Source organism: Chenopodium album, chromosome 7 (assembly GCF_948465745.1).
Source record: "Chenopodium album chromosome 7, dcCheAlbu1.1, whole genome shotgun sequence".
NCBI lineage: Eukaryota > Viridiplantae > Streptophyta > Magnoliopsida > Caryophyllales > Amaranthaceae > Chenopodium > Chenopodium album.
In genome coordinates this window covers 50,573,585-50,596,078 of record NC_137840.1, presented here as the reverse complement: position 1 = coordinate 50,596,078, position 22,494 = coordinate 50,573,585, and the positions used below count along the sequence as shown (strand labels likewise).

Below are 22,494 nucleotides of genomic sequence, written 5' to 3'. Positions count from 1 at the left end.
ACGCTAACCCCAATTATTTTGGGTAGACCATTCCTTAACACGGCAGGGGCAATTATAGATGTGAGATGTGGCAAATTGACACTATCAGTAGGGGACGATAAAATTATTTTTAATCTGAATAATACCCCTAAAATCCCCATGACAGAGGAGAAGTGTTTTAATGTTGATGTGGTTCATAATTATTCTAACAAGCCCTAAGCTCTTGTAAAAGATCCCTTGGAGGCGGTATCTTGTGTTACATCTTCTACAGATGAGATAGACAAATGGCAGAAGGAAGTTGATGCAATAGAAAGAGCCTTCTACACTACCGGGCGCGAGAGAAGAAGAAATTTCGGGCAATAGATCACCCGATCGGGCGAAGCTCGCCCGACCGGGCGCGAGAGCGACACATCATTAAGAAATCAGATCGCCCGACCGGGCGACAGCCCGCCCGACCGGGCGCGGCACCAGAGGCTCCGTGCTTTTCTTCTTTCTTCTTCCTTCTTTTTCTCATTTTCTCATCTTTCCTCCATACTTTCTCTCACTAAACCTCCAATTTCTCTAACTTCTCTCTAAGTTTCCCTCTCCATCTCTTACCTAAATCCAATAATTTTTACATATTCTTAATCCTCTCTTCATCCTCTATAATCCTACATAAAAATTTTCAAGTTTCAATCAAATATTTTTCATACCCATTTCTCTATTATGGCTTCAAAGAGGTCCCAATCGATTTTTGGGAGGAGTTCTAGTTCAAGGGAGGAGTATGTTCCGGATTTGAAACTCCCTTATTGGCCAACAATCGAATAGCTACCTAGGAGCAAAAAGAATGGCTAGAACACCTTACCGGTCGAGAGGTAATTCCTTCACGGTGGTTACACCGCTCTACCCTTGAATCTTATGGTTAGTATGATTTTGTTAAATGTTTTTTGAACGATATAGAAATGAGAAATTTTTTTTACATGCATTATCCTACATATCGTGAATTAACGTGCGAATTTTTGTCCTCTTTGAAAGTTGTAAATAGTAGAATGGACCGAACTTATTTTTTAGGTTGAACAATAGGAATATTAGTTTGACCTTTGTTGAATTTTGTAAATTATTTGAATTGAATTCTGAATTACCTCATCAATAGCATGCTGATTATAAAATGGGTGATATTTATCATGCTTTAACTAGTTTACCGACCCCCGACCCCCAACATGCTAGTACGAAACCTATCCATCACCCTATCACAAAAATCTAGCAAAGATTTGCAGGATTGTGTTTTCTTGGTAGGAACGAGCCTCACAACGCCCAAACAAACGAGCTAGCTGTTATTGGACACTATGTGTATGGGTTTGGTAAACTGAACATAGGTAGATACATCATCCACCATTTAAGTAGACATGCCACGGCCAGTACCAAGTCTAGTACCCCTATTTGTATAGGAGGTCTGATCACTAGGATAGCAGTTAGAAAGGCCGGTTTTGTTGAGAGTGGACCCCACTAGATGACTAACTGTGGACCGGATACCTATATGACTTCTAGGTACTTTGAGGAGTTGGATGGGTATGATTGGATAGTGAGCAAACCCCCACTGGTGTATTAGGACTGGGACCGAACAGCCATTGCCTATCTTTCCCTTACCTAGTCCTGACTTGACCGCTTTCCCCCCCGGGCAAGCGTCCTACACGTACAACCTATTAGTTGCCTACGCTAGGGGCCAAGCACCGCCAGTGCCACCGCCAGTTCCACCACCCCAGCCCGAGGTAGCGCTTTCACCACTTTGCATGTCTCACTACTCTGTCCCCCATGGTGACTCTGACCCAGTTTGGGACCTCCAGAGTATAGGTCAGGCTTTAGGCCGTATTGAGCATTCTCATACTGACCTTAGGAGGATGGTAGGCTCCATTGACCATAGATTAGGGTACCTTGAGAGGAACCATGGTAGAGCCCTTTACCCTATGTATGATGATTATGCTCGTCGGGGCAACATTCCCGACGATGTCATTTACCCTGACTGGTTTCAGCCTCCACCCCAGGGATACGATAGGGATCCCACTGCCCATGGTATTTATACTGACTATTCTACCTTCCATGGGTACGGCCAGGACATTCCTTTTGGGGGACCGGAGGGGGGGAGTTTTCACGCTAACTATTTTGGTGGTAGCTCTTCTGGTGCAGGTGGCAGCGGAGGTGGAGGTTTTGGCTCCATGGATGAGGATGATGAGGATTAGCCATGCTGGGCTAGTTCCCGAGCCAATGAGGACGTTGTCTGATCCTGGCTTGGGGGAGATTTTGGATTTGGTATCTTTCTTTCTCTTTTCTTTTGTTTTTGGTGTGTTTTCTTAGATTAGATTTATTGCTTTCTAGGTTAGTTTTATTGCTTTCTTCTATGAAAAATACAAAAATAAAAAATCAAAAATAAAAAAAATTCAAAAATAAGTTCCAATGAATTATAAATCATGCTTCCCTGTGCCCCATACTTGATAAATATTGTTTTGATTCTTGGTATATGATGATAAGCATTGTGGATTTGTTGATCATGATTTGAAGTTTTAGTACTTAAATGTCCTAACATGCGTCAATTTTGTCCAACTGCTTGTGAATATAGTGCTTGACTAGTTGATTTGGTTAGGAATGTGTGATAGTTCCTGGTATGTCAATGAATTTGAGTATTGGTTTGCAACTATATTATAAGTAATGTTTATATGACTCATTATTATGCACATTGTGGAGGACGAAGGCATTTGTTCTTTTAGGTAGCCTCCAGATGATTTTAGATACATTTGTTCCCTTCTTGCTACCCATGTTGTTGCCTTGTATTTTTGTTGTTTATTAGCCGCTTTACAAGCCTAATTTGCCCCATTGGTTACTAGTCCCAAGCTTGGCTTGGGGGAGCTATTAGTAGTGAGGTGAGGGAGTTTGTAGTGTGCTTATTATTTGCACAATTTGGGTGGGTTTTGAGAAGTTATTTTGTTCTTGATCATAGCTATTTTTGATGAGTTTGAAAGTTGAATTTTCTTGAAAAAATAAAGTATGATGATATGAAAAAAAAAAAAAAAAAAAAAAAAGAAGTTCATAGAAAAAATAAAGTGAAAAAAAGAAGTGAGTGAACTTCAATAGAAAGAAAAAGAGCAAAAAGGAAAAGATTGTTTAATGTTCAAATGTTCTAGTTTGGAAAATAAAGTTTGTTTATTCACTCAAGTTCTTTATTATTATATTTTTTGTAAGTGAATTTGTAAGTGTTGGGATTGTTTGTTATGTTTGGTGTATATTTGGTGGATTTTTGTTGGAGTTGGTTATGTAGGAGATATTGATCATTATTTATTTTGATCATGGGTTTTATTAGGATTTGCTCCCTTAAGCATAGATTTTCTCTCACTTATTCCCAAATGTTTCCTTCCCTTTACCCTAGCCTTACATTACAAGCTTTAAAGACCTTATGACCTTTGTGCACAAAATTGTATGGATGTGAAAGTGTTGTTTATCAATTCAAGTTATGATTTGACATATTTCGAGTCGACTAGTAGGTTGAGTGTACATCTGTTTAAACACACGAGAGTGTGAGTTGGGAGGGCATTGTTCACATAAAAGGGGTTGGTTGGAGAGCGATCGAGTACATCTTTTACTCGCCACATAAATGAGATTTGAGTGTGTAAGCACTAGTCTTGAATTCTATATGCTCTTGTGGTTTGCTTTATTTGACAATTGTTAGGGAGGAAGAGTAATTGGATGGATGAGATTGGTTGATGTTGAAGCATGTTTATTAGATTTACCTTGAATTGTTTGTGCTTGGTTTTTACTTTTTGGGGTGAAGCATATTTATTTATTCATTGATGAGATCTTTGCATAGGGACAAGCAAAGGTTTGGCTTGAAGGAGTTTGATATGTCCATTTTATATAGTATTTTACCCCCGTCCCTTGGTCATAATTAGTAGTGTTTTTGGCTCTTTAGAGCCACTTTTATTACTAATTGGTGTTTTATAGTGTTTTCGTAGATTTGGTTGACTTTTGTAGGGATTTGCACTTTTGGAGCATTTTCCCGAGATATTATGGAATTTACGAGCATTGGAGAAGCACAACTAGTTTTTATAGCCCAAGACCGGTTAGAGCCATCGAACCGGTGATTAAGGGCTCGGTATATGTGATACTGGGGCATTTGGACCTAGTATTCAAGACCCGAAGAGGAAATCCGGATTGGCCCGAAGAATTGGAGCCCAATCGAAGTCCAAGGAGTAGCCAAAGAGTGCCGCCCGGCCATTAGAGCTCCCGCCCGAAGGCGCGCCCGGCCGGGCGGGGAAGAGAAGATGGCGCCCGAACTCGCTCCCGGCCGGGTGCGAGAAACGATCACCTGAAGAAAAAGGCGGGCCTGATCGGGCGTGTGTCAGCTTTAGGAGATGATTAGCGTTGTTTAAGTTTGTTTTAGTTTAGGATTCTATCTTAATATAAATACTTTTCCGTTACACAAGTTTAGTATTCTTTTACTCTTTCTTAATTCTTGTCTTAGATTTTTTCTCTCTACTTAGCTTTTAGATTAGTTTTCTCTCTCTACAACTTTGTTCTTAACTCAACTCTTAATTCCATATTACTTTGGTAACAATTTCTTTTCTCTTAAACTCAGTTATTTATTTTATTCCTTCGATCATGTCTTATTTTATTGCTTTGATTAGTTTAGATTTAATTATGTGAATAGTTTCCTTTCTAGGGTTTGTGGGGATCCAAAAATAATATGAAGGGGTAATTTATTGTTGTTGATTATCAATGCTTGATTAATTTCCTAATGATTGATTTAATGCTCTGTGACTAGATTAGACCTGATCTTTTATGCATGAGTTTGACAATATTAATTCGAGATTCGAGAGATGAGAATTGATGTTTAGGTCTAGTTTCAATAGGCAGGTTAATTTATAAATGGTTAAATCGAGATTCGAGAGATGAGATTTAATACCGATAGATTAATTTTGTGATTGTAATACGTAGCGAAAGCCCTTTATGATCTAATTAATTGATGCATTGATGATTGATTATTATGTTTTACCCTGGAATGTTATTTATTGGTGAACCTATGCCCTAGGCCTTTATTCATTGTTTTCTCTTTACTCTTAATCTTCGTAGTTTAGTTTTATATCCATATTATTAAATTATTACTTGATAATTTAGATTGCTTAAATTAATTAGGAATAGAAGACCAGTTTCCCTGTGGATTCGACCCTACTTCCCTATCTAAATTAGTTAGAGGATTTAGGAATTACTTTTGATTAGGTGATACGAGTTTAGCCTGTCAATAATCATAAATCATAAAATAATCATAATCATGTTAAAGCATAATAATAGCAAGATCCTAGGCATGATACTAACAAAATTAATAACAAACCCTAGCATGTCACTAAGCAATAAAAATCAAAGCTTTAACCCGAACATGAATATTAGGAAAAGAATAGGAAGCATCACAGGAATCATAATAAGCATATTTGATATTATAACCTTTTCCCTAAACATAATACTAGAAATTATTGTTGTCATTCAAAACATCAAGCATCCTAGCTAACATGATACTAGGAATCATAATAACAGCCTAGACATGATTTCTATATCATAATATCAATAAAATCAATTAAAGCACTTATTTGGATGCCTCGTATCTCTTTCTAATAACAAAATACACACGTTAGTAACTTCAAGGAAAATAATAAAACAAACAATTAAATTAAATAATTGAAAGAGAGATTTGGGACCAAACCATCAGAAATTAAAACCTTTCACGTCTAGGGCGAAGGCAACTTCGAACTTTGCTAGGTGTTTCTAGATCTTGTGAATGCGGAATTTTGTATGCAAAATGCTAGATTAGAAAAGAGAGAGAGAGAGAATAATCAAGAGATTCTTGATGAGAGTTGGTGAGAGAGAATAAGAGAGTTGATGATGAGAAGAATTGTTGATGATTGAAAACGGAGATTTAGGAGGCTATTTATAGAGAAAATCAGCCGGATGGATAGAAAAACGAATTAGAGTTTCGAAGAGAATAAAGCGAACTAGCACCAGATGCCAGACATTAGTGTTAGACGCTAAGGTTAGCGCCAAACGCCAAGCATTAGCGCCAAGCGCTAATCCTGTTATCAGGCGCTAGAAAACGTAGGAAACAGTTTCCACGTGTTTTCTTAATTTTGATAAAATTTAGTCGTACAGAAGGGCAAAATCGTATTTTCCTTAAAAACACTTCTTTTATTCTGATTAAAACTCTAAAAAGTCAATTAAAGTCAATTTATCAATGCTAATTAAATTAGGAATGAAAAGAACCTTCTAGAAGAATCTAGAAGACTATAATCAATTCTAATTGCATAAGGAATGATAAATCAATATTAGGCCCTCCTCTAGATCATTAGGCCGCATATAAATATCAACCCGGGCCTAGTTTAGTAATTTGGCCATAACTTCCTCATTATTCATCGGAATTGGGCTTATAATAATATATCGTTGGAAAGCTCTTTTTGAACCCCATCCAACTACACTATTATTGGACCCTTGCCATGGACCAAACCAAACTGGATTGGTTGTTTTCTTAAAATAGGTTTTCAAAAACAGAGAGAAAGAAAAGAAATAAAAACTATCCGCAACACTAGACTTTCCACACTTTCACCTCATTCGATTATGATTCGACGTGAAAAGTACTCATCACTGGGTTTGGTTTTGGGGAGACACAAATGGGTGTCTACACTCCTCAACTGGACCAAAAGTGCCCTGGTAGACGATGGATACCGGCGGAGGCACAAACTCTCTAGTCAAAGCCTATCAAATGAACAAATGAAAAATACAAAGATACCTCTATCGGCTCCGACAAGCGAGGCGGTGGGGCCAAGCGCAACAAAAGTCTCTCCTCATAGCTACGATTCGGATGGATGTGACTCCTCCAATCTGAACCTGCTGGCGTCCTAGCCGCTCGAGCTCTTAGCCTCGTCTGATCGAACATATGACTAGGAGGGCGAAAAGGAACAACAAGGGACTCTAAAGAGTGCTGAATCACAACTCTCTCACTCATCCAGGTATACCACAGCGTCATATGTCCCCTGAAAATACCGACGCTGGGCAGTGTACTTCACGGCCAATGTAGGAAAGATAAAATCATCCCACGGTCAAAACCGAACCTCAGGCTCCTACAAAACGAACATCCACAAGCTCAAGTCCTACTAAGGGTAATACAAACACAAAATGTTAAGAAAATATACCGAGAGAATTAACTCTCAAACACGAGCAGTAGTAGTCTGGTCGTTAAAACAACCTTCCTAACTGGCAGGAATGGGGAGCCCTCGAGGTGAAGGCCTCGCTGGTGAAAAAGAATGGAAATACTCGTAGAAACATACCTATAAGACAGGGTGAGGTGTCAACAAATGCTAGCGTAAAACCTAAAACCACATTTGGTTAAAAGAAATAAAATATACCTATACGATTCCCTAAAAACTGGAAAGTGTGACTTTCTCGTCGAAACTGCGGTGGCGACAAGCGAGTCGCAAACCAAGCAGGAAGTCAGCACAGGTCAAGCTGGCTCAGTCATATGTTCTGGCCATACGAAGGTCACGAAGAGCAGGCAAATAGTAGAGTAGCACGCGGCTACCCCTGTTAGGGGAGAAGGTCCCCGACAAAAGGATCAAAGCAAAGATGAGCACCCGCTGCTCTAGGGTAGTCGTACCATCCTGAAAGGCCTCCATCAGCATGTTCCGGCAAATGCACTGAGCGCTGATTTGCGTCAACCGAGCCTCATCACGAGCTCGAATAGCTATAGGGTCGATCAACTTCTCTACCTCCGAAGAGAAGACAGTAATGTCGCTGCCAAATAGAACCGTAGCTGCCCGGAACTCTAAACCAGTGATGAGAGATAAGTCGAGATGTGTGATAGCCATCTCACCCTAAAGAATGTGAAAAATTTTGGTGGTGTCCCAAAAGAACTCCACCAAAGCTCGAACCAAAGAACGGCTGGACGTGAAATAGTATATGGCCCGAGTAGCCTGGAGAAGAGGAGTCAAACCACAAGACTCCCATAGCTCGTGCAACTCGTTGTTGTCGCAAAAGTGAAGGTCGTACAACTGACCAATAAACCCGTTGCCTGAGCTGTGGCAACGAACACGATTGTCGGACATCCCGAGCTGCTCTCATTCTGAGATGTGAAAACTCGGGCGCGAAGTAGAGAGTGTGCTCGTCCCACTCATGGAACTTTCCTAGCTAGGCTAATGGAAGGTCCCTCACCTCCGTCAACAGGCTCGTCCTCCCGGTGAGCCTCGCGGGAGCGAGAACCAGAGCCACGACGTCGAGACATGCTAAATTGTACAAAACAATAATAAATCAAAGGTTCTATAGTATCTAAGGTTCGCCTAGCCGCATGATACTATGTTTGAATAAAAACAGAGTACGTAGTACTAAAACAGAGCATGATTTTGATTCGAACAAAAATAGCATTTTCAAGCAATCAAACAATTTCTTACAATACTATGACAAAAATTGTGACAAATTGAGCATGAATAGCTAGCAAGAACATCAAGAACGAGCCACATTGTTCTCACGAACTCAAAGGGGTCAACAATGGCAAAACGTTCGTTTCTTCACCAAATCGAGTCAAACAAGTCTCTAAACACTCCCTAGGCAATATATAAGCATAAACAAACAATTTCATGGCATGAAATTTAACAAACAAGGCAAATTAAGCAACATAAGGCTCAAATTTTTCAAAAATCCGTGTACAAACATGCGCAAAACTCAACAAAACCAAGGTGAGTTCGGGGAAAACTTACATAGATCGAGAAACTAGAGATCGAAAGCTTCGATTTGCAAAAAAAAACTTGAGCGAATTTGGTTGAGAAACAAGGGAGAATGAGTAATTTGAACACTCGAGCGAAACCGAGTGAAACAAAGCAGCCACGCCGAAGTGGAGAAGTAAGGGGGTTTTATTTCGAAAACCCGACTCCAGCGCCAAACGACAGAAATCACGCAATGCGTGATTCTTGTCGCATCGCGACAGCTTCGATGCATGGCGACAGAAGGTTCCTGCGTGCGCTGGCTCGGCGAAAAGTCCTGTGGCCCCCATAAACATTTATACGAACCTAATGCAGCTGTTTGGGTTCCTTGGTACGCCAGTTAACCCATATAAGCAAATTGACATGATTAGTAGTCGGCTCGATTACAATCACGGTAAGTGATCGACCTGACTATGGTCGTCTCACTTAGCTTAAAGCGCCTAAGCATTGGGTCATCACAAGCACCAAGGTAATGGTTCACGAAGTGGGAACAAGCACCAAGAAAATGGTTCAAAAGCAAGCACAAGCGCCAAGGTACCGGCTCATTTACAAAATGCGCCGAGGTACTGCCATAACAAGCAAAGCATTGACGATCACAAGTATTGGTATTTGATAATTTTCCTAGGAAGGTTATCTTTATAAAACTGAAGATAGCTACAAGCAGCGGTATTCAACGATGTCCCAAGGTATAGAGGAGATTGTCTATAGCGGCGAGGTACTGCCGTAGCGAGGTACTGCCACAACTTTGAAGATGGCTACAAGCAGTCACCTTCGACGATGTTCCCGAGGTACTGTGGAGGATTGCCACAAACAATCGAGGATAACTACAAGCAGCGGTCTTCGACGATGGTGTTCATGAGGCATTGTGGAGGTTGTCACAACAAAATGCAGCAACAAAATTGGTTACCCCAGAGGCGTGTACTCGACGGTGCAAGATACACGTTTTCTAACTCTTTTATGTGTTTAACTAACGCTAGTTTAAAGGTATCGGTGTTACAAGAATGATTTAGGATCGCAGAACGTTCTGAATCATTCTCTATCTCTATCGCTACTTTGACTTTTGTTTTCGAAACTTGCGATTCTCCAAACTCAGTCAAAGTGGGGGCTTCTGTAGACACCCAAATGTGTCTCCCCAAAAACCAAGCCCAGTGATGAATACTTTTCACGTCGCTTGATTATCGAATGAGGTGAAAGTGTGAAAAGTCTTGTGATGCGGTCGTTTTAATAAAAAATTTCTTTCTATTTTCAAAAATCTTCTCTATTTTATGAAAAAAGCTAGTCCAATTTATCTTGGTCCATGAAAAGGGTCCAATAATAGTGTAGTTGTGTCGAGCTCGTAAAGAGCTTTCCAATGATATATTTTAAGCCCAATTCCGATGAATAATGAGGAAGTTATGGTCAAAATACTGAATTGAATCTGAAATGGTTTTATGGCCCAATGATCTAGTGGAGCTCTCATTAATTATTATTCCTAAAATTATTAGGATTAATCTTAATCTTCTAGAATAGTTTAGAAGGTTATTTTGAGTTCTAATAGCATTAAGATTGATAATGAATCTTTTTAGAAAAAAAATGAATTTGGTTTGAAATAAAACGAGTGTTTTATTTTGATAAAATCTGATTTTAAATTAATTAAAACGGAGTTAAAATTGCTTAATTATATTAACAAGAGGATTGCGTACAAAAGCGCGTTTTATCTTTTGATTAGCGCCAAACGACAAAGCTGTCGCCAGACGACATAGTCTGTCACCATGTGTGATGCTTGTCATTTCACGCTGGGCTTTGTCGCTGGCAACAGGGGTCAGTTTTATTCCGATTCAAATTCTGATTTTTTTTCTATCGATTTCGGACTATTTTCTTATAAATAGGGGTCGTATTTTCCCGTTTTTATTCATTCACAATCATCTAATCATCCTTAACTCTCTAAAAGCTAGAAGCTTATTCTTCTCCCTCTTTCTAAACCTTCCCTTTCACATAATTCCGCATTCACAAGTCCTAGACACACTTAGCAAAGTTCAAAGTTGTCTTTCGCTCTAGACGTGAAAGGTTGATAATTTCTAAGGGTTTGGTCCCAAATCTCTATTTCAATTATTTTATTTAATTTTTTATTTAATATTTTCCTTGAATTTACTAACGTGTGTATTTTGTTTTTAGAAAGAGGTACGAGGCATCAAAGTAAGTAATTTAATTACTTTATTATTCTTTTGATATAGAAAACATGCTTTAATTACTTTAATTACTTTAATTACTTTAATTCCTAGTATCATGTTAGGATGTTATTTAATTCTTTCTAGTATCATGTTTAGTTTGCTTCCTATTCTTTCTAATATCATGTTAGTATCATGTTAGGGATAAAGCTTTGATCTTTATGTTTATTGACATGCTAGGATTTGTTATTAATCTTGTTAGTATCATGCCTAGGATCTTGCTAATATATTATTGCTTTAATGAGATTGAGATTATGATGATGATGATTGTTGTGTTGCTTGGTATTATTGTTATTGTTTGATCACGCCTTTTATGCATGTTTAAAGGGAATTTGTACTTGTAATCACGCTTAATAAGATAATTAATAATCTTGTTTAGGCTAATATGATTATAATTCAAGTGATCGTCAATAATAGATTTGTTTGTCCATTAATATTCAACCAACATAGATTAAACAGGTTTAGGGTTAACCTATTGATTGTATGTTAGTTAGAAAGTGCACATGAATATGAGAAGAATAAAGTAGAGGCCTATTTTTAGGGCAAGTTCAATCTCTTTTAGGTTGGATTTGTACCTTCATCCCCGCATATCAAGTCATGGTTCCAGACCACTATGGAGTTAGCAATCTCATGGATCGTGGAGGAGTGTAACCTTCACCTTGTGAACAATTTACAAGTTCCTAAAACTTGTTGGCAACTCTTTTACTCTAGCTTCCTTCCATTTAGACGCCACCATACTTAAGTGTATGATCATAGTGGGGCTCAAGTGTGAGATGCTTGAAATATTCCCTCATGCTTCCCTTCTAGCAACAAATCTAGCAAAAACAAAGATAGCAAGATGGCAAACATGCCACTTAGAGCATGGCAGCATAATGGTTGGATACTATCTAGAATATAAACCTTATAAGGCAATATGAAAATCAAGTGGAACTTACAAGGTTGCAACTAGAAAGGGAAAAAGAAGCAAGGAATCAAAGAAAAATTAAAATGGAGTTATTTAAACACCTCGATTCAAAGCCAAACTTATCTTCGGAAGATCAAAAACTAAGGAGCAATTTGTTGAAGAAGTTTAACGATGTTTTTTGAAGGTCGTGCGCCATCTATGAACTATGTTTTGAATTATCGTCATCAATACAATATGGGGTTTTATCTCACTGATGGTATATATATCATAAATGGGTAGCATTTATTCCTACAATTTCACTACTACAAAATGAAAAAAAAAAAAGGTTTTTTTGCCAAAGTACAATAAGTTAGATGAAAGGATGTTGACCGTGCGTTTGGAGTACTACAAGCTCGTTTTGCAATAACATGAAATCATGCGCTAGCTCGTGACGCATCAATGTTCGAAAAAATAATGACAGCGTGTATCCTATGCACAATATGATCGATGAGGATGAAAGAGATACATATAAAACATATTACGATCCAAATGAATATTATTAAGCTACAAATGCGTCATCAAGTAATGGAAATAATGAAGAGCCTTTTCAGTTCCAAAATAGTAACAACCGAACTACAAGTTTGAAAAATTACATGTTTAATAGAGTTTGTGTTTGTGATGAAACTATACATAAAGCCTTGAAGAAAGAATTAGTTGAACATATGTGGCTCAAATTTGGTGTTGATAATAGGCAAAATAATATGCGCTAATGGATATGTAATCGTAACAAATCACAATTCATTGTTATCGTTCAAAGACTGTTGTCATTTGATAGGATATGTATTATTTAATTACTTTTATTATTATGGAATTTAGTAAAGTTGTAATTATTGTTTATTTCTTAATTAACGACTAATTACTTACTAATTAAATCTCAAAATGCATGGGTTCGTTCCTTAAAGGTTTGATAGACTTGGCCGAACTTGATTTTATTTAATCAATATATTGCTCTGTTTTTCTCAACAAAAAAAAAAGACAAAATAAAAAATCTCATAATGCATTATTTTCAAACATAAGTCTTTTTATCTAATTAATGTATGCTAAATAATTATTAGTTTTGATTGATTATTACCAAGGACATTAGTTATATATGATAGGATTTTAGAGAGAGATTGTGTGGTGGGATTGGGTAAAAGTAGAAAAGAGAAAATGTATAACTAAAAAGTTGTGATTAATTATTGAGATATATTGGTTATTAAATGAGTATAAGCGTGGTTATAAGTGAGGTGAAAGATAGAAAAATTATTAAAATAAAACGATTGTGTTTGCTCTAAGAGCAATTTCAATGGTAAGTTAATTGTTAAATTAACTTGTCATGCCTCATATGATTTCAATATAACTTTATTTATAGATATTTTGTGCCCTAATGGTTAGTTAGTAGCTTGTTAATTAAATAATATTCAATTAGCCCTAGAAATTTAATTACTTTAATATATTAATCTTTAATAATTATGAAAACTTTTTATAAAGCAAAGTAGCTTAGACAAGCTAATTCCATTTTTGCTAATAACTAGTGACTTTTAAAAATTGTAAGTAAGTCTCTAGTTATAACCATTAGTGTTAGAGTTGCTCTAAGGTACTCATTGGCGGACATACTTTAGTGCACGCTAAGTGACGTGACTCATCATTTAGATAGATAGATAGATAAAAAAAAAAAAAAAAAAGGTTTTGTACTAGGACAGTCGGAGTACTCTTATTGCTAAATGCCAATACTCCGTGTAGGTGTTCATCTAATTGCAGTCCTTACGAGACAAGACGGCCAATTTCCAAAAGTTGGCTCAAAAATGGCGACAATTGCATTTTCTCTCCCCTCAAACAACATTATATCCCCATTATCAACCCAACACAAACACCCCCTTAATTCCCTCACCTCACTCAAATTTCTCAAAACCCCATTAAATTCCAACAAATTATCAGCCAAAATCTGTTGCTCCTCTGAAACCACCATTCCCACATTCACAACAACTACAACTTCTTCTTCAGAATCAGATACAGAAGAAGAACTAGAACAAGAACACCAATTTGAGGAGAGAGAATCAAACCCATTTTCCTCAACGACGTCGTCTTCAAATGGTGGGTTACCTCCACCTGTGCTGAAGAAGAGGAAGAGGTACAGGAAAGAATACCCAGGTGAGAGTAAAGGGATTACTGAAGAGATGAGGTTTGTTGCCATGAAACTTAGGAATGATAAAGGGTCTTCTAAGAATGATGTGTCTGATAATGGGGATGAGTCTGATGGGAGTTGGGAGCCTAGTATTGAAGGGTTTCTCAAGTATTTGGTTGACAGTAAGCTTGTTTTTGAAACGATTGAAAGTGTTGTCGAGGATTCGAACGATGTTTCTTGTGAGTTTTCGAACTTTGTTTACTTTTATAATGTGGAATTATATTGGTAGTTGCTCTTGTTTGTAGTTTGAAATGAGACTGTGGATTCTATTGGAATTGCTACTTACTTTTCATATGTAGTTTGAGTTAAGATTGTGTGGATTCTATTGGAATTGCTACTTACTTTTCATTTGTAGTTCGAGTTAGGATTGTGTGGATTCTATTGGAATTGCTACTTACTTTCGTTTGTAGTTTGAGCTAAGATTGCGTAGATTCTATTAGAATTGCTACTTACTTTCATTTGTAGTTCGAGTTAATACTGCGTGTATTGCTACTTACTTTAATTTGTAGTTCGAGTTAAGACTGTGGATTCTTTTGGAATTGGTACTTACTCGTTTGTAGTTTGAGTTAAGATTGTGTGGATATTGGATATTGTTGTGGATTTAATGCTAAAGTCGGAGACTACTAGTGTAGCCGTGTAGGTAAAGCTTATTGGAGTAGTTAGTTAGTTACTAACCATGATTTGTAGTTTGAGTTGAGACTGTTAGCTAAACTACTTGGTAAATTTTATTACTTACCGTGATTTTTAGTTTGAGCTGAGACTGTTAGCTTGACGATTTTGTAAAGTTTCTTGAAATCGGTACTTGTGTTTGTACTTTGTATTTTGAGTTGAGACTGCATGATTGTGAATTTTTTTGGCTAGATTACAGGTTAAGTTTTTGGAATTGCTATTTATTCCTGTTGGTAGTTTTTAGCCATGGATTTTGTTGGACTTGCTACATACAATCGATTGTAGTTTGAATTAAGACTGCGTAGTGTAGCTTCTTACCATAGCCCAAGGATACTTTTTGCAAGACATGAGTTGCACCCATAGGGAAAAAAAAAGTTGCTCCAAGTGCTTTTGGAAAAACCTCTCAATGCAATAGAAACTTCGCATATGTAGGCATAAGTAGTGCGCTAACATCTTTAGACCTTATACTGTATCATACTTTAACCGTAAACTTATTGAACCTGAAATAAACTTATGGAAAAAGCTAACAAAAGCCCGGATAAGATAACTAAAATTAGAGATATTAAATTGAAATGAACATTAACAATACTGATCGTCGCTTGATTTTGACATGTATTTCCAAGTTAATACCATTTAGGAAATATTTTAAATGATTATCTAAGGGTTCAGGGGCGTTCGTCAGCAAGATATGTGAAGTTTGAATTTATTAGTCCTTATTTAACATGTGTAGCCTAGTGCTTTGAAGTTTTATTGGCCCTTGTCCGTTTAGTTGATAGTAGATAAGGGACAAGAATGAAATAGTGGCGTTCATTAGCTAGGTATTATTTGGGCGTTATTGCAACTTAAATATGTTTGAGTTTATTGCCCTTACTTATCTTTTTACGACTTATTAGCTTTTGTTATATCTTATCTCAACTTAATGTTCCTTATTTTATCATAATTGAACTTATTAGCGTTTATCTTATTTTATTTGAACATGTCAAAACTAATCAAACCCAAAAAAAACTAAATATAAGGGAGAAAAATAGGTGTGTGAACCTGAGGTCCATACACGCGCAATTTTTGAACGTGGTGACCCTAATTTTAACTTAGTAACCTTTATTATTCATATTGACTGATATATAAGAATTTCATAAAATAATATTAACCTTTCATGACCTTTATAATAACCCTATGGACTTTTAATTTAACATAATAACCTGTATTTTTACATAGTGACCTTATTTTATTAATAAAACAGCCATAGTGTCTCTAATGTAGTCCACAATAAATTAATGGTGAACCAGGTCTATTTAAGATTCATGCTTCATGCTCTAATTAATATAGAACCACTATATTATGAATTAGCCAAGTGAGCCTAAGTTATAGTAGTGGGCTAGTGGCTGTGATGAGGAACGGCAGTTGCTTAATGGTAGGAATTATTGTAAGGATTCTCTGTTTTTGCAAAAAGGTATTATTTCATTATCCCAGTTATCTGTGCATCCTTATATTTCTTGGTGATATAATCATTAGCGTGCATGTGAGGAGTCTCAAGTTCAAGACTCACAATAAAGGAGCGGTTTGCAAAAAGCTGGGCACAATGCACCATGGCATCAAATGGAATTTTGAAACTAAGTCCAGGCTACTACTTGTATTGTATTTTGTTTCATGCTGAATATCCTTCATATTCCTCCAGAAGTAGATTGAGAAATGGATGCCTTATTGGTCATGTACTCATGTTAAAACAAGGTGGCTTGAAGTACTGTTGCATTGGAGCTGCAATAATATACCAGAGAGCTGCTACTTTTCTATTGTTTAAGCTTTTTGATAAGACTGGCGCCTTATTATACATGAAGATTGTCCGATAATGTAGTCTTGTTGATTTTGATGGTCTTTAATATTGACTTTTGGCTATTGATGAACAGATGCATACTTTAGGAGAACTGGATTAGAAAGATCAGAGGGTTTGGCCCAGGACCTAGAATGGTTCAGCCAACAAGGTATGGCAATTCCTGAGCCTAGCAATCCTGGAATTTCTTATGCCTCATATTTGAAGGAGCTTGCAGAAACAAGTCCCCCATTATTTCTCTCCCACTTTTACAATGTGTACTTCTCTCACATAGCTGCTGGGCAAGTGATAGCAAAGCAGGTGTGTTGGCCACTTTTCTGATTACTGAGAATGTTTTGTACCATAAGAAAACATGTAGATTGTATGCCAGCTAAATAGGCCTTCTATATCATTATGTGAAACTTTACACAATGTTTTGTCATGAGTATAGTTAGTGTCAGCAAGTGTTAACTTAGGAGTCATGTATCCATGATTATCTTGCAACTTGCACAACTGCTCCAATGTTTTTCCAATGAAATAATTGGATAATAAAGGAGCTGTATATTTTTTCATTTATGTGGCTATTTCCTTACACTTCTGGATGGAAAGGCGAGTTTTTTGTATTATGTCATTTTTTGCAGTGTTTGCATGTGTGCGTATTTTTCTTCTTTCTTTTTTCTTTTTTAATGCATTTGTAAACTTCAAAGAAAAATGTTTTTGACTATTTGTAGCTTTTTTTTTTATTAAAATAACTTCTGCTTTCCAACCTTTCTTTCTGCGAGTCCTCTAAAATTCGATGCATTACTAGAGTGATAGTCTCTACTAGTAACGTATATTCATGTATCAGACCCTGCCAACTGTTGGAACCTTATTGCTCTTCGCCTTTTAGTTGTAGGCTACTATAATATCATACAAATTCTAAGGTGCACCCAGATAAGATTTTGGTTAATTTTATCTCTCCAAATGATTAAAAAAAGTAAAAATCTAATATGCAAAATACCATTGGGTATACATAGCTCTTTGGTGTACCCAAGTACATTATAGGGGTTCCCCTATTACTAGGTTGGATAGAAAACTTTAGGTGCTGGAGAACCATGTCCACTTTATGCTGCTTATGGCACACATTTGCAACTAAGTACTATGAATTATCTTCCTGATCTGGGTTTTGTTGATGATTTTCAATCTTTGCTTGCATTGTTTGTCAATGATTTGATCAGTTTCCACCATTTCTTGCAGTTATCTAAGTCTTTTAATGGATGAAATCTTCTCATCCAAGTAGTAATTTACACATACTGCCCTTTTTTTGCACCTAATCTTGATCAGGTTGCTGATAAGCTTCTAAAGGAAAGGCAATTGGAGTTCTTTAACTGGGATGGAGATGAGCAAGTATTCCTGCAAGGGATTAGAGAAACACTTAATAGGCTCGCGGAGGTGGGTGCCTGAGATTATCACATCAGTTTCCTTCATTGCTTTCTGTCTTTGTTTAGCCTGTTTAAATTCAGTTTAGGAGTAATTATATGCTTGTATTGCAGCATTGGTCTCGTGATGCCAAAAACAAATGCTTAAAAGAGACTACAAAATCATTTAGGTACCTTGGTCAAATTGTGCGCCTAATCATCATCTTATAAGGTAAGCTAAAATCACCTTATATTTTATTTTACTGTTATTTATGTTAATCTGGCTTCTGTTCCCATAGTCCTGGATTCCTTCTTCTTTTGTTTCCATGGTTGGGGCGGCGGTAGGGGAGCAATTTCTGAAAGGTAGAATTGATCTGATGCAATGATGTGTTCATTAAGTAGGCACTTGTCCTGGAATACATAGCGTTGTTCTGAAACCAATTCTTAACATCTCTCAATTCCTCTCCCATTTTAGATGTGTATCGCTTGTTTGCTGAGTTTTCGTAATTACACCTATTCATCTCACACTCATGATTAGAAAGCCAAAAATTGGCATCTTTTATGTGCTTTCTGCCAATCTGGAGTTCAGACTACAGTGTGTGAAACTGTGAACAGTTGGATATAAAAGAAAATCTTTCAATTTAGCATTCTGTTCGTAGCCTTGTAGTATAGATACTTCTAAATTTTCTCATATCTGATCTACTGTTTTAATTTTCCCCTGATCTAGCTGACATTGTCCTGTTTTCTGACGAACAGTAATTTTGCCTCTGTTAAACAGGAATTATGATCTATAGTTCCCCGCTGCATCTGAACCCATTCCTGGTTCCTTGATGCCTCTCCTGGAAAGCAATCTGTTCTAAAAATTATGGATGGAGGTGTAATCATCAACCTGCTGTTGCAACTTGCTGGTAGGTTTATGTGGTTGGTGCCAAAAGCGATCATATCTGCATGCACAAAGCTCGTGTTTGCAGAATCGAAAGTCCAGAAGGGTTCACGTTGCTCGCCCTTTGCCTAAATACAATTGCTTCTTTTGTTGAATTGGCTAAGACTTTGCATAACTGGGATCAACTCAGCCACACACTGGGCTATCTGTCATTCCATCAAATGACCTGGATATCACTTCCCTTGTATAAATCATGTTCATGACTCTGTAAATTCAGGAAGTTCATGTCTTGTAAATGGGAATTTTTTTTACTAAAAGTTCGAAGTATTATGAAAAAAATTGTAACTAAAATTATTTATTTATTTTATGAAAGTCTAGCAATATTATTAATCAATAAACATAATAACATATATATATATATATATATATATATATATATATATATATATATATATATATATATATATATATATATATATATATATATATATATATATAAATTAATCAATAAACAAATTGTCCATGAGTACATAAGGAGAATTCCATGAGCGCAATAATTAACCCATACTTGTTCTACCCCTTCTACCCCCAATGAGATTATCCTAGATAAATAGGGGTGTCAATTCGGTTAAACAGTTCGGGTTTGGGTTGGGTTTATCAGTTTCGGGTTATAACGGGTCGGTTTATAACGGATTAAAATAATAAACGGGTCAGTTTGGGTCGGTTTTGAAAATTATCGGGTCAGTTCGGTTTGGTTTTTTTAATAGCAGTTTCTATTCGGATCGGGTCCTTATCGGGTCGGGTTCTAGTCGGTTCGGGTCATAATCAATTTGGGTTGAACTGGGTCGGTTTGAAAACGGGTTTAGCCCATTTAATGTGGGTTTTGGTTAAAAACAGTTCGGGTGTTAATCAGGACGGGTCGTAATTGGTTCGGGTCATTATCAGTTTGGGTTTAACTGGGTCGGTTCGAAAATGGGTTTCGGTTCAAAATAGATCGGGTGAAATCGGGTCCAACCATTATCGTTTCGGTTATAATCGGTTTAGATTGAACTTGGTTGGTTTGAAAACGAGTTTACCCAATTTGAAACGGGTTTCTAATCAAATCATATCGGGTTAAAATTGAGTCGGATGATTATCGAGTCGAATTAGTCATATAATGGGTAGGAACGAGTCATGTTATAATCAAGTCAAGTCATAAATAAGTTGGGTTTATCGAGTAGTGGGTTGAAACAGATTAGATCATAAACATATTGGGTAACAGGTTGTAAATGACTCAGTCATAACGGGTTACGGGTTTTAAACGGTTTGGTCATAACGGGCTACGGGTCGTAAACGGTTCGGTCACAACGGGTTACGGATTATAACCGGTTCGGTCACAACGGGTTACGGGGTGGAACGATTTAGGTTTATCGGATTTTTATCGGGTTTTAACGGTTTTCGGTTGAAAACGGGTCGGGTTACTATCGGGTTTAAACGTAATCAGTTTGGGTTGCTTTCAGTTTCGGGTTGTAACGGTTTGGCTTGATAACGGGTCGGGTTAGTAACGGTTTGCACAAATTCGGTTTAGTTCAGTTTCGGTTTGGAAAAAATTGGGTCGGGTCAGTTTTCGGTTTCCAAAAAAGGGGTTTTAAACAGTTCAGTTCCTTTTCGGATCGATTCGAAACAGTCGGGTTTAACGGTTCGGGTCAGAAACTGACAGCTCTATAGATAAATGATTGAGCTTAAAAAATGCCTTCCCTTTTCACATGAGACATCTAAATTGAAAATGAGTACACAGTTAAGATATCCTCCAGCAAAGTGTCATGTCTGTGACGTACATTGCGCCCTTAACAAGTGATTGATTATCATTTGATGTCCCCATAAGGCCATATCCATGCTGCTTCCCAGTCGAATAACCATTGCTATTGCTTTGCCTTCTGCAAGTCTGCAATTGTAGCAGGCCACTACTTCTCAAGACTCTCAACCATACTTGTTGCTTCAAAGAGTCTTTTACTTCATAATCTGGAGCAATGTTATATCCATCTATCCTTTCTACTCAAGGGAGGCATCTGCATTTGATTCATTGACATTTTGAGGCAGAGTTGTCCATCTCCTTTGACACAGCTGCTGCTTCTGTTGTGCCTGCTCGTAGACGTGCCTGCAGTATTTGCCCTGCTATTAGTTCATTACCCAGTTTTGCTAACCTGCAGTCAAGTGTGCTCTACTGCTCTTGTTCTCAGATTCAGTGGTTCCGGTACCCCAGTATACACCAATCTAATTTGCAACACATTGTTTCAAACCCAAATTCGACCTCGCCCATCTTTCAATCATTGTTCTGGCAAGTTGGATCAAAGTGGCATAGCCTATCTCGTCCAATAATGCTTGTACTCTGAGCCTCTGGAGCATTTAAAAATTGTGTGGCTACACCAAAAACATCTAGCACCATCGGATATATGTTTCTCTTTCAAGAAAGCTTTAACAAGTTAGAGTTTGCATCTCCATACAAAGAAAAGTGATGCATCTTTTTTTTAATGAAAAAGTAGTAGCACAAAATGTACTTATCATTATATGCAAAAAAGAATTTCATTTTTCATTAATTTCCAAGCAAAGTGAAAAGGAAAAAATGGGAAGTTGTTTTTAAACCAGATAACTTTTTTTGTTATTCCTACATATTACAATTACAACCTTTTGTGGGGTTTTAATTTTAAATAAGACAAGACCTAATATAGCCTATTGAGCAAGTTATCCATGACACGTATTGCTCATTGGTTTAATTGTTTTTTTTTTTTTTTTCTTTTCTCTATCCTCCCATCCAACACCACCATTGCTTTGCCTCCACACCATGAAATTTTAATGGTACATCCGCGTGCACTTGGAAAGAACATTATGCATATTTTAAAGAACATGGGCGAAAAAAACTATTTATAAAGAACACAAACATAATATGTTATTTATGTTTGATCATTATGTTCTTTGAGTTTGAATTGTTTGTTCTTTACATTATACAATATGTTCTTAAATGTATGTACATAAAAACATTAAAAAAAATAATAAATAAATAAAAAAACATTAAATTCAACCACATGAGTACCCATGAATTGAAAAAGAATATGTTCTTTAATATATTATCATGTTCTTTGTAATACGAAGTATTATTTTCTTTGTCAAACAAAAACATATTCTTTTGTCAAACTAACACATGTATGTTCTTTTTTCAAACACTAGTATTTTTTTTCAAACACTTGAATATTCTTTCCGCTTTTTTTAGTTTCACCAGGTGCACCATGCGCATGGTGCATCCGGAGCACAGATCAAACACTCTCCACACCACCATAGCTTCACTTCCAACAGTCCCTTACCCAAGCCCCACCACCGAAAACTCATCTCCTCACCTTCCCCCTTCCCCCCTTCCCGCTAATTGCCCCGTCCTGGCCCCTTCCAAAGCAACCGCGATAAGCACCCCTCCCCTAGCCCCTTGAAAAACCATCCTGCCCTCCCCCAGCCCCTAATAATTGTCTCTAGCCCCCGTTAACAACCCCCTTCCCTTCTCTAGCTCAAAAAATTGTCGCCGTACCCAATCCTTACCCCAGACCCAAACAAGACCCCTTTTCTTTCATGTTGCTGTCGTGGTGTTCACCAGGGGAAGGGGTTGGGTGTGTGTTGTTCGAAGGGGGGGTGTTGCGCGCTGGGGGAGGGGGTTGGTA

General features: G+C 37.3%; 1 protein-coding gene across 1 annotated transcript; it reads left to right on the top strand.

The window, feature by feature from the left end:
* The first annotated feature begins 13,659 nt into the window (after nt 1–13,659).
* Nucleotides 13,660–19,173, top strand: LOC145637892 (putative inactive heme oxygenase 2, chloroplastic). The gene is made up of 5 exons (XM_081688896.1): nt 13,660–14,234; nt 16,629–16,852; nt 17,855–17,962; nt 18,064–18,160; nt 18,707–19,173. Exons 1-4 carry the CDS (start codon nt 13,676–13,678, stop codon nt 18,157–18,159), a joined length of 987 nt encoding a protein of 328 aa, XP_081545022.1. The 5' UTR covers nt 13,660–13,675; the 3' UTR covers nt 18,160; nt 18,707–19,173.
* The last annotated feature ends 3,321 nt before the right edge of the window (nt 19,174–22,494 follow it).